This window comes from Pyxicephalus adspersus, chromosome 2 (genome assembly GCF_032062135.1).
Source record: "Pyxicephalus adspersus chromosome 2, UCB_Pads_2.0, whole genome shotgun sequence".
Lineage (NCBI taxonomy): Eukaryota > Metazoa > Chordata > Amphibia > Anura > Pyxicephalidae > Pyxicephalus > Pyxicephalus adspersus.
The window spans coordinates 112514818-112530860 of record NC_092859.1 but is presented as its reverse complement, the minus strand read 5'-3'; the positions used below and the strand labels follow the sequence as shown (position 1 = coordinate 112530860).

Here is a 16043-nt window from a genome sequence, read left to right as displayed (position 1 = left end):
TGTGTCAACCAGGGGGGCGTTAGGCCGGAACAGACTACGGGCTAGGCTGTATCTGGCCTAAAGGCTTTTCCAGATTTAGGATGTCTAGGATTCCCATGATTGCATTACCCTCTCCATTGCAAAAGATGTGGTTGAGTATATTTTCTAACTTTTGATTTCATAGGCATTAGGCATTACTTCCAAAAGAGGGAACCTGTAGATTTTTAGTTAGATTAACCAATATCCAGTTAAAGACCCTCATTTTTACCTAAGGTTTTGTGATTCTAGCTTTCTTAATAGTTCTGAGAATTGGAATTATTTTATCACCTTCTACTGGTTATTATTGTTAGCTGCCAAATAAAAAATCAGACAAATGCAATGCGCAGAACTGGTTTGGTTAGGAAAGTTAAGACATGTTCACTTGTTCACAATGTTACTGTATTTTTCAGGTATATGTTTTAATTACATGTATTACAGGTTATGCCTGCTGCTTCCTGGCTGTACTGGTACAAAAACCTGAGACAGGGATTAAAACAGCTTTGTCCTTGGTGAAATGTAGACTTTTCATGACAACTGAATATTACTAGACATGGTCTACTAAAAATGTGCTATGATCAATGTATAACTCAAACATTAACTAACATGTATGCCTCATTCTGTCCTAAATTCCTGCACCCCATAGATCTGCCCCACCCCCACTAAGCACCTTCCTAGTGAACACCAGTGTTTTCCCACCTCCCTCTCAGTAAGCAACTGGAATCTGCCTACTGATCACCAAAGTTGCCCTCACCACTCACTCAACATCAATGTTATTCCCCACCTACTACTGAGCCCACTAAACATCTTTTTTTTTAATTTGTTCATAAAATATTGCACCATCGTCTCACTGCTTCCCACTAGTACCAATTTTCCACCCTTACTAAGCAACCCATATTAACCCCTTTCTATTACTAAGCACCAATGCATTATTCTTTTTCTTTTTCAGCTCCATTGATTCTGTAGCATTTTTCCTCCCAATAATTACCTATATACTGTATGGTTTTTAACAGTGGTCACCAACCTTTTTGACAGCAGGGCCCAGTAACACAGAATAAAATTTTGGGAATGGCAGTGTAGTGTTAGCCTTACATACACTGCTCTCCCATTGTCGGCAGCTCCACCACATTGCAGCTCATTGTCACTAGCTGCAAAGCTGTGTAAGGAGGGCTGATGGTGCTTCCTCTGCCTGCGCTCCTGCCTCCTGTTGCCCCCAAATCACCGGCCACAGACTGAGGGTTGGGGACCTCTGGTTTATAACAAATTCTGGACTGCTGCACTTTATGTGCTGTGTATTACATTATATATTCCTGACTGCTAGGCTCTATATGCTGTGTTGTACATCAGTGGTCCCCAACATCAACGGCTCCGGACCGCCCATGCGTGGGGGAACCGTGTGTCACTCAAAGGAGAAGAAACTTCTCCCAGAATGACGTCATGATGCTTGAGCCTGCCCACTCTCCCTTCACAGGCTCAGACCAGAGACACAACCCACTCCCCCACCGCCCAGAGCCTGCGCTCTGTACAGAAGACATGGTCCGTGGCTCTGGGCTGTGCACCCCCTAAGTGGGGTCCTTCTCCTGATCCCGCTGGGGGAGGGGCACAGGCCAGAGCTGCGGACCACTTGTCAGATGGCTGCAAACCCACTAGTTGGGGACCCCTGTTGCACATTACACATATCTGTGACCCCTACACCCTATGTGTCATGTTGTGTATTACATAATCAGATCAAAGTTATTGTTTTCACAACAATTGCTTTTAGATTGTGGTTTGCAAGTATTTAAATTAAGTTTTTTAAAATTTAGCATTAAAGTTTAAGCTCTCTGGCTATATTCTGTTATTTTTTTTTAAATTATCACTCAAGGTATATCTCTGTCTATGAAACTCAAAACAGCTCAGCGCTGGATGTTGGGATAGCCGACACATCCCGGGTTCACTTGTGACTGCCAGGACTGAATGTAATCCTGTCCACATGTGCAGGAGTTACAACATCCTCGCCCAGTCTATCTGATGAGATTGGACGTCTATAGATCAGAACGCGGAAGAGGAGATAGAAGATGGCAGTGCTCTCAATGGAACACAGACAGGTGAGTATAGAATGGGTCAAATTATGCTTCAAGGGCCAAATCACATCAGTGTGCTGCACTGAGGTGCCAATATTTGTGAATAAACCCAATGTATCTGCATAGCAGCCCATTGATGTGTGCTTTATGGCACCGCAATTCCTTGCAAGGTGCTGTGTATAACAAATGTGGTGCTCAAGTAATTTCCGCCTGATTGATGTAATTTAATGCAGCACAATGGGGGCCCGTTAGGGCTGTCGTGACATGGTAAAGTGTTGAAGGTATTTGTTTTATATCAGCAGTCGCCAACCTTTTGGACCTCACGGACCACTAAATTCATAATTTTAAATCCCACGGACCATTATTATGAAGTTTTGTAAAAAGATAAATACATTTGTAAACTAATGATCTTACTAATGGTGTCTGATGAGGATGATGTAGGCTCTGATTCATTGATCAGCTCACGGTTAAGTGAAGTATTACTATTGTTACTATTATCATTAGTTGCATAATACTCGGGTGGAATTTTCAGGGAGGTTAAAACTCGTACCTGGTTCCCGTGTTCCAGCTGCATCCTCCAGAGATGTCCGGCGTCTTCTTTCCCTGCCGATGCTGGCTGGGCATCTGTTCAAGATGGCGATGCCCGGCCAGCACCTGCCTCCCTAGCGTGTGAACATTGGGGATGTGAGGCCAGGGGAAGCATATGCCGGCCGGGCAACTGCTCGAGTGTGTGTCTGGAGGGCAGGAAATTTAAAATAATGAGGATTTTTAAATGCACCGCGTTTGCATTTAAAAATCCTCATTAATCATACCACCAGGGGGGTTAAGACTACACTGACGTCACGCTGCGCCTCCCTTGTTTTTCTGTCTCTAGTACAGTTCCTGCAATATAAGTGCGAAAAATGTCATTCAGAATATAGGAATTTATTAGAATATTATTTTTGTTTTATTCCTAATAAAACATACACAAATTGCAAATAATGTCCAATTTTTTCTGTGGACCACCAAAATTTTCTTTCGGGCCACTGGTAGGCGACCCCAATTTACTAGATTGACCTAATAAGCATTGCACTGCCATAAATCCTACATGTGTTTGGAAGTTCAATTACCCAATAAAAGACCCAATACTCTGTATGCAGTATAATAAATATAATAAAGAGTGTAATTTCCACATCCACATCATCTCCACTACAGTACAAATTCCTCCCTGTCATTGGCCTGACAGGCATCACATGGGAGGCTGTAGAGGAGACACTGTTGTCACGTGACACTGATGTAGCGAAGAACTACATTACCCGAAAGCCATTGCGCTGACAACAGAATTAGATACAGGGGACTGCTGGAAATCGGGACACTAATCAGTGTAATTCGATGTTGTCATGGAAACGGGTGCAGCGCCTTTCACCGCCCCGGCGGCTCTCAGGAGCCCTTTGATCGGTGACATCGGTAGGAGCTGTTTTCTTGCAGGGTAACCTGGCGGACATGTTTTTTTAAGGTCCCTAGATGGTCATGTCCGATCCCTGGCTGGCAGAATAATGGAGAAAGTCACCTGGCATGGAATGTATGTGGGAGAGGAATATACCTCTGCATTATGGTGTCTTCCCTATCTATATGATCCCATTTTGTTTTATGTTATTTGTGATGGGTTATTTACACAGCAGACACTGCCTGTCATATAATGTATCAGTATTTAAATCATATAAAACACAGATCACATATTGTCATGAGGCATAATAATAATTATTAATATTGCAGCATGGTAGAAGTGCCCTCCATATGTCTCCTATAGCAGGGGGAACAATTTGTATCTATGATCTGTAATGGTGACATTCCTCCCACTGAGCAGCAATATAAGAGGAATTCTTCATACTGCATCTCACTAATGTACTGTGATCTGTGAATATAGTGATTATAGCAGGGGTTCCCTGAAGACCTGAAAGTTATTTCAATTATTTATCAATGGTAAAAAAAGTTGAGAAAAGCTGATTTATAGTGTGATGTGATCGCACCTGTCACATATAATAACCTTATAATACTCAGTATGTTACATATAGCAGTCCACTGCCTAAACCATCATCCTTTATGGACAGAGTAATATCCTTAAAGCGTACTGAAACTCAACATATTCACTTTACATAAAGGGGTAGACAACCCTTATATGTAAAGGGAAAATGTTATTCATGTTTTATTTTTTTAAATGCAACACACTTTTTTTTTTTAAAAAAAGGTGCAGGACCTCCCCATTCAGTCTTCATCGCCTAGGGGTCACGCATCCTGGTTGACTTTGGCTGCTCCTTCTTTGCATGCCCGAGATCCCGGACATGTACAGAAGGGACATTTTTTTCTATTAAGGGAAAGACATGCTAATTTCACACAAGTGCAGTGAGATCGCTTGTCTTTTTTTCCACCTTTACAGCTGGCACGTCACCTGATCTCGCACCTGCGCAGTGTGAGATCGGGTGACGTGCCAAGAAGATCGAAGAAGAAGAGGGAAGATGGCAGCCCCCAGTGCCTCCTCAGTCCTAGAAGGAAGAGGAATTCCAGGACGATGCTGGACCGAATCGAGGGAAGGACCAGCACCATCAATGGACCAGCGGGATTAAAGGTAAGTGTCATTTTTTGTTTTTAGTTTAGTTCAGCTTTAAAGAGAAACTAAATTGAAAACTGTGAAAAAAATACACTTACCTTCCATCCTGCAGGGCAGTCTGATCCATCTGGGGGTGTCCTGCATCAGGTCCTGCCTCGTCCAGGCATCAGCCCCGGAGCCGGCGCTCCGGGCCCCGCCATCTTCGTCTCTTCTTCCGGGTTCTTCATCCTACGTCACCCGACCCAGGCATGAGATCAGGTGACATAGGATAGAAAAAAAAACTTTGCCCTCCCATTTTTTCTTCACCGCCTTGGCAATCAAGAATTATGGAGCGGTGCTCCACCCTTTTTTTTAAAAAAATAGGGTGTTGCAATTTAAAAAAACAATGAATTTTTACCTTACATAAAAGGGTTGTCTACCCTTTTATGTAAAGTGAAATTTCTGAGTTCAGGTACGCTTTAAGTTGGGAGTCAGCAAAATCTTTCAGCTGTTGTGAATTTTTGGGACAAATTCCTCTGCAAAGCTTAGGTGCACCCAATACCATCCAGTGCTCTTTGGATTGCTGCATAAAAGTATTCATTATAGCCCAAAGCCAGTGAGTGGTCCTTAATGAGAGAGTGATGAAGATGTCAGTGTTGTTCTTCACATCTTTACAATATGAATGCAGGGAGTGAGTTCAGAATACGCTGCATGCACAGTGTTTTCCGAGGCTTTGGGGTTGAATGACATGCAGCATAATTTAGAATATCTATCAGTGTAACAAAATCACTGCGAATGACAGTCCTAGAGATAAGGTGAGTGTTGCAGCCAGAGCTGTTTTTTTTAATAGTTTTTACAACCCTTATGCCAGGAGTCTATTGGAAGTGGAACAAATTTAAAAGTAAAACTGAGCGGACAGGTTTTTTTTTTCCAGAGGAGCCAGGTTATGCCTCTTCTGAAATCTTATAAAATATGAAAATCTTATAAATCTAAATGAAAACTTACCTGCCTGTTCACATTTTTTTAAACTTACCTCACCCAGTCTTCTTGTAGGTTGTGGATCTTATGCCATCTTGATTGAGCAGGTAGGAATGATGTAACTCACCTCAATGTCATTCATTCCCAGCAGCCAGGTATGCCAGGTTTGTACACTGCGCATGCACAGATCACAGAGAAGATTGCGAACGGAAAGGGAAGTTTGTTTATTTTGTTACTAAATATTTATGATTGCTTTTGTTGAAAAGAGAGTTACAAACAATCTGTACAGGACAATAAAAGCATGGTACAAAACATACTTCATAAACTTTGTTATCATGTACAATAAACCAATAGAAATGACAGCAGCTGGCATTCCAATGGTCATGAATAAACAATAATATAGCATACCATGTATCGAACCAAATACAATTTATCATGTCCGCATAGGAATATAAGCGCCCCCATAAGAGCACTGCATTTTAACATTGGGCCTTCTCACGGAAATTTGTTTTATTGTAGAAGAGACATAGCCTGTACCTTCTGCACCAAAGACCCCACCTACTTGCATTTTTTTATATTTAGGTTTAGTTCTGCTTTAAGAATAAAAAAATCAGAATTTAAGCTGTACTTGGTTATATTTTGCTGGCTAAATACAGAAATGTGAATTTGATTTTCCACATATTGAGAAATTAAAGTGAAACTAAATGGAAAAAATTGCAAGCAGACGGGTCCTTTTCAGAAGTGGTCGCTTCTGCAGTAAAAAAACTTACCTGCCTGATTGCAATCTTTTCTTAAGGCTTAGTCTACACAGAGCGTTTAATCTTAGGCTTTAAAAGCCCATGTTTGAAATTCCTATGCATTTCAATGGGCCAATCTACACCAGGACATTTCCTTGAATCATGTTTATGAGCGTTATTTATAATGCTGCTTGCAACGTTTAAAAAATTAATACGCGTAGTTAACGCTGGAAAACACCCAAAAACGCAAGAAAAAACAGGTAAACGCTTCAATTGATTTCAATGGGGCGTTTCCCGCATAAAAAATGCAGTAGGAATGTTTACATACGTTTTTAAAAACATCCGTGTAAACCCAGTCCTAATGAACACTGAGCTGCGCATGCACGCTGAGCAGAACATGCAATCAGAAAGATGAGGTTTATTTTATTGCAGATGGGACATTTCCTGTCTCTTTTACAATTTTTACAAATAAGTTTAGTTCCACTTTTGAATAAAATACAAAAAAATCTCAAGAAGATAGTTATGTGATCTGATCTATGATCGCTCCAGGTATCTGGCAAACAGATGAACTGGTTGCCAGAATACCTTGCAATCCCACTTCCCCCTGGGCGGGCCAGGAATGAATGAACTCGTGTGGCAGTTATGTCATGCCAGCCAATCAAGATAATCGAAGATCCTTTATAAGAAGAAAAGAAAGAAGAAGTAGCACTGCTAAGAAACAAGGACAGGTGAATAACACGGTTTACTTTCACTTGAAGGTGAGTGACTAAAGAAAGACTGCATATTCTCCAGGTTGTGGTCCATTGTGTTTCACTCGGATGAATCATTTAGAAAAGACAGTTCATTAAATAGCAGTAGGTAATACTGCTGTTTCTAATATACAGATATGTTTATACAGTCTTCAGTTTTCAACAAACCAGTCTCAGACTGACCTCCGATACTCTGTACACCGGAGCTTGGAGTGAAATTGCAGAAACTTTTTTTCCTTTGGATAGTTTTGGGGTGCAATAGGACAGACCTCTATTAGATTTATTTGCTGTCTTTATGCAGATTTGAAACATCCTTCTCATGTCTCAGAGACAGAACAGAAAGTGAAAGGAAAACTCTTAAATTTAAAATTCTAATTATGTTAGTTTCACTTTTGCTATTTGTTGTCGGAACACCTATTGGAAGATTACCTCCTTCTTCTTGTCGCATTTTCACCTTACAAACAAGACAAAGGCTGAATTTTTCTGTGTGTGGTTTTGCCATTTGATTTTATTGATATTATCACTGATTTCCCACCCAGGTAACTGGGCAGACAGGACACCGGTCCATGATGCCTCCAGAAATGGCCAGGTACGCCAACTGAAGCAATTGATTGACAGCGGGGTTTGTGTGAACATGGTTACAGTGGACTCTATTACTCCTCTTCATGAAGCTTGTCTTCACGGTCACATTCAATGTGTGAAGCTGCTGCTTGCTGCTGGTGCTCAGGTAAGTCATTTAGTATGCTCAGTCAACACTTACTAAAGCTATTAGTATTAGTTTAGTTGTTATTTGTATTAATTAAACATGAAGAGTTTATATAAGCCTTTTAATTTAGAAAATTTATTATTGGGGGTGGGATGTGTTCAGATGTCCCTGTATGTGTAAATTAGAATTTCATTGGACTTTTTAATTGTAATAGGTCCAAGACCTGACCCTTGCTTTGTTATTACATTTCTATATGTACTAGGTATAAGTAAATTCACCCATAATTGCATTTTCATTATTTTACTGTTTATTTTACACTTTTCATTGACACATCTTAGAATGTAATGTAGTTGTAAAGAGTATCTCCTCAAACATCTTCCACCGTGGTCTTATAACCACAACCTGTGATGTAACCACAAACAAGACACTAAGTGTGTTGGTGTGTTGTGGGGCTGTTTTATTCTTTATATACGACCCTGATTAATCTCAACAATACACATCTGCTGTACCACAGCACAGTACAATTCCTGGGTTCATCGCAGTACTATTTTTAATACATTAAGATGCATTGCAGTGCCTTAACTTTAAATGGCCTTCCTAGCCTATTGTGCAAAAAAGCATGTGGTGTGAATTGGGCTTAAGAGATAGTAAATTATAGGCTTCATAATGCCAGGATCACCACACATGTTTAGTATTCTTTTGATAGTAGTAAATTTAGTAAGATTTGGAATACATAAAGTCAGAATTAGGCTCACATGAAAATCCTGGCTTGTATTGGGCCCCAAGGACTGGAATTGGACTGGCCAGTTAAGTTTATAGTTGGTCTTTGGAAAATCTTCTTGCAAGTAAAAATTTACCCAAAGTTGCTCAGTTTTTTATTTATCCAGGACATGATGTAGCTAGTAATAGTTAATTACATCATTTTGTACTTTGTACTACATTTTTATTAAAAAGACTTTTCACTGTTCATCCAAGGGCCTTCTTTAGTTCAAATTACTGATGGTAACACACCCCACCAATAATAGCCATTCAATGGGCTGTGTCAAATGGCTTTTATTTGCTTCAAGGTTAAGCAGTTCAGATGCAGGTCAGTTGCTTGTCAGTCACCTGTCAGTAAATACTGAATGTTCTCAAAAGCTCTCAAACCAATATCAAACTCCATCCACACAAGCACTAACTCAGTCACATGGGGCCTGACTTATAAAGCCCTCCGAGGATGGAAAGGATACACTCATATCAGTGAACCTGGGCGATCTAGCAAACCTGGAATGGATCTGGTCCAGGATTGAAAATGTTTGTTAACAAGTACTTATAACTTAAGAAATCCATTGCAGGTTTGCTGGATCACAGGTTCACTAATGAAAGTGTATCTTCTCCAGCCTTGGAAGGCTTTAATAAATCATGCTCATGGTGTCATAAAATATGGTAAGATGATGCTGACTGTCTAAAAATGGGTTGTAAAGTAAGTTTGTAAACCATCAGTACTGCTTTTTGTGCAAGTGTCATATTTTTTCCATAAAACAAAGTTGTTACTAATAAAATACTTTTTTTTTTTTCACTAGGTAGATGCCCGGAATATTGATGGTAGTACCCCCCTTTGTGATGCCTCAGCTGGAGGCAGTTTCGAATGTATAAAATTGCTCTTGGAAAATGGTGCTAAAGTGAACCCCCCACTATTTACAGCATCACCCCTTCATGAAGCATGCATGAGTGGTGAGTGTGCTGCGGCTGATCTGCATTATAGGTTCTGCATCTTTGCCTTTTCAGCTGTTCCTTTATAAAACATTATGCCTAGACTTAACTTAAGGGAAATTTTTGCATAGGTTTCTGAATTCTAATTGGATGCCAATGATTACTTTGTGTTTCTTTGGTATTTAATAAGCTGTTCTTACTTTATTCATAAACCCCCAAAATGTATTATCTTTGGCATAAAACATTCCCATAAAAAATGCAAATTCTAAAACCATACTCTTTACTGTAGAAGTAGGCATACTGTTGAGTAAAACAAAAGATAAATTAAAAGTTTTTTTTTGTCTAAAATAAATGAGATACATAGAAAATCTTCAGCTCTGGTGGCTGTTTACATTTTTCAACTTGCTGATCAGCTATTCCATAGTTATAACAAAGAAGAAATAGAGCTCCACCCTCAAAGCAAGGATTGCCAAGTTTCACTGTCTTTCATACGTTTGCATCTTTGGCCAAATACCATGCTGCCAAGATGTAAAAAGTTAAAGATAAAGCCACTGTGGCTGATTTGCTAGGATCTGACATGTTTTTGAAGTCTATAAATTTGATGCAGGGTAGAAAGAATCTATGAACTGCACCTGTTCTTGTCTATATGCCAGAAACATATGGGTTTTCAATGATCACTGTAATGTAACTGATGATAAATCATAAGATATTAAAATTATGACGTTTGCCCATATTGATGACTACATTGTACAGGACAAATAGCAAACTAAAGTCTTTAAGGGAAATGTCCACAAACAAAAAACAAAAGTTGGATTGATCTGTTCAGCAATGACCAATCCCTAAAATAAACAAATACGATAAAATAAGTTGTTTGTCACAATAGAATTTGTTTTCTAACATTCTGAAGAACTATAACAACTAAACCAAATATCTTTGTAATACAGAAATGTGAATTTTTTTTCAGGCAGGGCTGACTGTGTGAAGCTTTTAATTGAAATGGGCGCAAATCTCGAAGCCCATGACTGTCATTTTGGAACTCCTTTACATGTAGCTTGTGCAAGGGAGCACATAGATTGTGCCAGAGTTTTACTGGTTGCAGGTATGTACTTATGTTGATATTGTCTATGAACAATATTAGTTATTCAGTGTTCCGCCTTGGCCTCCCTCGCTCAGCTTTGCTGTTCACAAACCTCAGCACAAATTTCACAGTACTGTGCCAGCTATATATAATGATTTGTTGATTAACTTTTACAGATCAAAAATTAGCTTATGAGTTAAACTATCAACCACACAAGTAGAGCATTTACAGTAAGTCAGTTGTATTTTGTCACAAATCATTATAAGATAATTACTGTTTAGCTTCTTAAAACACAAAGCAGAGTTCACAAATGAAATATGAAAATATGGCTGCCTAAAATACTGTACACATAAACATATCATTACAAACTTTACATCCAAACTTTTCTAAGTTGGTTGACAACTTATAACACAGTATAAAGAGAATATATTCAGCAATCTGACTTCTTTCACATACATGCCTTTGATTCCAAGTAACGTACAGTAGACTGCCTACAGTCATGTGAAAAACTAAGTAAAGAAATTGTTTTGTATTTAACAAATTTGAAATATTACAAAGGCTAATATTACACCCTCAATAAACAATACCTACAACCTAATTTAGTCTGCAAAAATATGAACAGATATAGCGTACTGTGGAAAAAGTAAGTACAAAATGTACTCTAGAAATTATTACTTGCACAACTGTTTCTGACATCAACTAGTAAAAACTTTTAGACCACTCAAAATCCCTTCAGTTCCAAAGTGTTTGAGGTTTGCTTTTCATGAACTGCCCTTTTAGAATCCATCTACAACATTTCAACGAGATTCAAAGAGGGCTTTGTCTAGGTCAGTCCATGACCCTGCATGTCTTCTCTTTGAGTCACTGCTTAGTTAATACTTCCTATGAAGGTTCTAATTATTGACAGATCATTTGAAACACCTGATTCTAACTTCATACGTTTATAGTGGTGCTGAATGTGTACCTATTTTTTCCATGTGACAGATCTGTATTTTTATTCATGTAGATTGGGAGGATTATAAGATTGGGAGAACTATTTGTATTTTTTGTTTGTTTTTTAAATTTTTCACCTTTACCCGTAGGTACTGCTTAAATAAAGATGTAATGGTTGGCTGTTAAAATATGTTGGGGAAAACTAAAACTATCCATGGGATGTGCTTATTACTTCACACGCATTTGTTTTAACCTTCACATTCTTCCCAGCTGCTTCATCTTGTACATTTCTACTTTCATTTTTACTTTGTAACTATTTAGATGTTTTTTTTGCTTTATCCAGGCACTTTGTCCCAGCTACTTATTGTGTCCCATTCCAGGTGTTCTGATTTCTTTAATTTCTTCGTCATTTTTCATCCTTATTTATTTAGGTGTTGGATCTCTAGTTTTGTATCCTCATTTTTCAGCGGTTTGCCCCCTTTCTTTGAACGTGCTCTCTATCAAGATTTGGCACAGGAGATGGGGAACTGCATCAAACATTCACTGCATTGGATAAACACTCCACCTAGTGTTGTATCTAGCTGTGAGGAACCTCATTCATAATAATATGAGACCTTGCCTACCTATAAACTGAGTGACATAGGAAGGACAATTTGTTTTTGCTGTACAGATGTGATAATGATTCCAAGCAAAGTGTTGCAAACTGCCAACAAAATGATAAGTTGTTCCACAGCGCTTTTATTGCACAGAACCTTTATGCAGGTGCTGCGGTAGTACATCAGTCCACTCTACTCCCTTCTGTTGGTAATCGAGTGATTATTCTAAACTGAATAATATATATATATTATATAATAATATTTTGGTTAACAATTTTTTTCTATTTAAGGAGCAAAGGTAAATGCAGCAAAGCTTCACGAGACAGCACTGCACCATGCTGCAAAAGTGAAAAACAAGGATCTTATTGAGATGCTGGTTGAGTTTGGAGGAAATGTTTATGCTAGGGACAATCGAGGAAAAAAACCTTCAGATTACAGCTGGCCGAACAGCCCTACTGCCAAATGCTTTGAATACTATGAAAGTAAGTTATGATATCTTGTAGTGTAAGTGCTGTTACTATATATCACACTACAGGTCAAAGGATACTTCATGATCTTACATGTTACAAGTTGTAAAAAATATTTTTTAGTTGTCATACATAAGATGTAGCATTGTTATCTCATTATGTAGTCACTGTTTGCAGCCCAAAAAGTAATATATGTACGTCCTCTATTTAAAGCAGAAGTAAAGTTTCACTTTAAAATTGTGATCAGGCAGGACTTTACTGCAAATTGGTCCTTCTGCAATAAAACATACCTACCTGCCTGAATACTGTCTTCTGTCAAATCACTGAGCTGCACATTTTCAGTTTAGCATAGGAAGTTGAGAGAGCCAGCGCACCCTGCTTCCCTTGTGGCTGCCAGGACTGAATTAACTAATGAGTTACGTCATCCCGGCCTGGCAAATCACAGTGGCTGAAGATCAAAACCAAGAAGAAAAGAAGAACAAAGGTGGCGGCACGCGCAATGGAAAGGGGACAGATGGGTGTAATAAAAAATTGGTTTAAAGTGGGTAGGGTTGTTTTATTGCAGAAGGGACGTCACATGTTACTTCTACAATAAAGAGCCTACGTAATCACATTTTTTTTTTTAAAGGGTTTGCTATAACTTTACACATTTACATTAGTACATTACTACTCTTCCTCCCATTCACATATGTTCCTGCAGGAGCAGAAACACAAAAGCAGCCACATTGATATTTGTGCACATTACAGTTGATACAACTGGGCTGTCAATAGGTGCTAAATAAGGGGGGTTTAATGAACACTATTAAAACTGACTGTGGATGCAGTACAGTGTATGTGTATCTTTTCAGGATGTGTGTATGCTGTATGAAGTCTTACATTGTATGTGCTCTATTTGTGGTCTTAGACTGAATGTGCCCTGTGTGTTCTTAGGCTGTAAGTGGTCTTAAGCCTAGCATGTAATTATGCCACATCCTGAGTGAGTCAGTATGTGTGCCCTGTGTTCAATGTCTTTCCATATCCTGTGCATATCCTGTGTGTGCTCTTACTGTGAAAATTCTGCTTTTATGTTTGGTTTACTATGTGTGTATTGAGCAAACCTGTATTCTGTTGTGCTTGCATGGTCTTCAGATCTCTGAGAGTGTCTGAACTTTAATTGTTTGTGCTTTGTGCAATAACTTTGTGTACAGTGTTTGTATTCCCATTGACTCTGCTTTATCCGTGCTCTAATGCCATAAGTTTTGTTGGTGTTTTAACTGCTTTTGCAGTATTTGTGCTCTTATGTGTGTGTGTTGTATATTCTTTGTCATATACAACATATATATTTTATCTTTTCTCTGTTGTGAAACATAATGGGTGCAAGATTCCTGCACTATTGCTGACAAGATTTTTTTCTTTTATGACCATTGCTGCATACCCATGCTTACCTGTTGTTTTTGTTTGATTTCAGAGATGCCCGGAAGTTTATCTCAGTTGTGTAGACTCAAGCTCAGAGAAGCCCTTGGTCAGGGAGTAGTAGAAAAGGTTTATAAATTAAATATACCCCAAAGACTTATGGAATATGTTGCTTATAACTAAATTAGTAAATGAAAAGTTCAGCAAGTGGTCTACATGAAATGAAATCCCTCTGTACTTTTGAAGTCCATATGCAAATTAGCAAAATAAACTTTATGGGCTCCTTTGTGAAGACGTCATATTACATCCATACGGTAATGGATTCTTCATGTGGAACAGAAGTAGCAGTCAACATATATAATGCATGGTAAAAGACACTTATCAAAAATCCCACATAATCTTATTGGCCTGTAAATTTTTTTTCCTAAATAATATTATTGACCTATCTTTATTTTTGTAAAATTCGTGAAAAGTAAAATGGTTATAATTGTAGCAGGATTACAGGAACTATAATAAGCAGAGTAAATAAATCATAGAGAGCACATATTTAAATGTAAACTTTGGGTAGGTACAGACACTATTTACTGGAGTTGTGTATTCCTTTAAAAAACAAATGTAATTTATAAACAAAGGTCAAATGTATGTAAATCTTTCTTTATACAAGCCTGCTGTCTTGCCCTGCTGAGCAGCATTCAGACTTGGAGAGGCAGGGACAGCAATGGGATCTTATCAGAAACTTCTGCATTCACCTTTTTATTATTACTAATATTATTACACAGTATTTATATGGCGCCAACATACTATGCAGCGCTTTACAAAGTTTATAGTCATGTTACTAACTGTCCCTCAAAAAGGCTCACAATATAATGTCCCCACCTCAGTCACATGTGCTTTTGTAAGATGACTGTAAGATACACAAATACATAAAAGTGTTGCTGCTTTCTTAGTGTGCAGTCAGCAGTTTGCAGACAAGGAGATTACACCTGTAGTTTTTAACTCTATCGGAGTAATTGGTGGCATTCCTGGCTAGTGTTGATATAGGTACTGTATATAAATCGCAAAGGTGCTATACATAATAACAAATATGCTGGTAATAGGGCAGTTCACATATATGTATTTTATGTGTGTATTTAGTTGTTTGCCCAGAGTTCCTTTTAGATAATGCACGCCCATAAAAATTCTGTGTGGAACCAATGTACAAGCCAGTTGCCTTTCTCCAAAGCTTTATTGGTATTTTTTGGTTTATTGGTATTATCTGAGCTTGTCCATACACACAATCAGTTATTACAATCATGTATGAAGATATCTAGAGGAAAAGAGTGACATATTTATCCAAAAGGGGAAAAATTATCAGTGACTCAGTTATCTTGTTTTTGAAGTTCCCAGAGAAAGAAAGCATCAAGTGCTATATCATGCCTGCTTGGAGCCCTCATTGGATTTCCAATTCTAAGTAATATACATGTATGTTTTTTTATATGTTTGCATTGAAAAGCTAAACTGTATTACAAGTGCACCTTTTGTCAATATGTACAAAAAAACTAAAATACAGTATGTATATTTGGAATTAAAAAGAATGTTCCCCCCCCCCCCCCCGGCAGGTGACACAGGAATACCTGAGGAAGGGAATATATGTGACCCCCTAGTCACCAGGGCACCCCGCAAGGAGTGATGGGAGGGTGACCCTGGCGACCAGCGGAATACTTTGCTGCAAAAAGGTCACCATGTTACTGCCCCCTTGCTGTCCCCACTAGGGAGTAATGGGGATCAGATGGCTTTGGTGTGGGAGGTAGTGAAACGGATCTAGGAAAGCAGAATGGAGAACAAGCTGGCATAGTAGCAGAAAACACACTGAGAATCCAGAAACCTGAGCCTGGAAATGGGTAGTTTTAAATAGGCCTAGCAGCCAATGGCAGGACAGGATCGAAAACATGAAACAATCTGCTCATTGGCTGCAGCTCATACTCCAGAATCACTTTTAGCTGTGTACAGCCTCAGTTTCCATACGGGATGCCAAGAAAGGTGGAGACTTCACGGCTAAAAGCAGCCTGGTGGTGCTGCAGGTTGCTGAATA

The 16043-nt window shown here is 38.8% G+C and overlaps 1 protein-coding gene across 3 annotated transcripts; it reads left to right on the top strand.

Moving 5' to 3' along the window:
* The first annotated feature begins 3208 nt into the window (after positions 1-3208).
* On the top strand, positions 3209-15546 carry ASB13 (ankyrin repeat and SOCS box containing 13). 3 transcript variants are annotated; one of them, XM_072401858.1, is made up of 6 exons: positions 3218-3524; positions 7648-7835; positions 9377-9527; positions 10471-10605; positions 12404-12595; positions 14028-15546. In XM_072401858.1, exons 1-6 carry the CDS (start codon positions 3458-3460, stop codon positions 14153-14155), a joined length of 861 nt encoding a protein of 286 aa, XP_072257959.1. In that variant the 5' UTR covers positions 3218-3457; the 3' UTR covers positions 14156-15546. The 3 variants fall into 3 exon arrangements, with proteins under 3 accessions (XP_072257961.1, XP_072257959.1, XP_072257960.1); XM_072401859.1 differs by having other exon boundaries at positions 3219-3639; XM_072401860.1 differs by lacking the exon at positions 10471-10605 and having other exon boundaries at positions 3209-3524.
* The last annotated feature ends 497 nt before the right edge of the window (positions 15547-16043 follow it).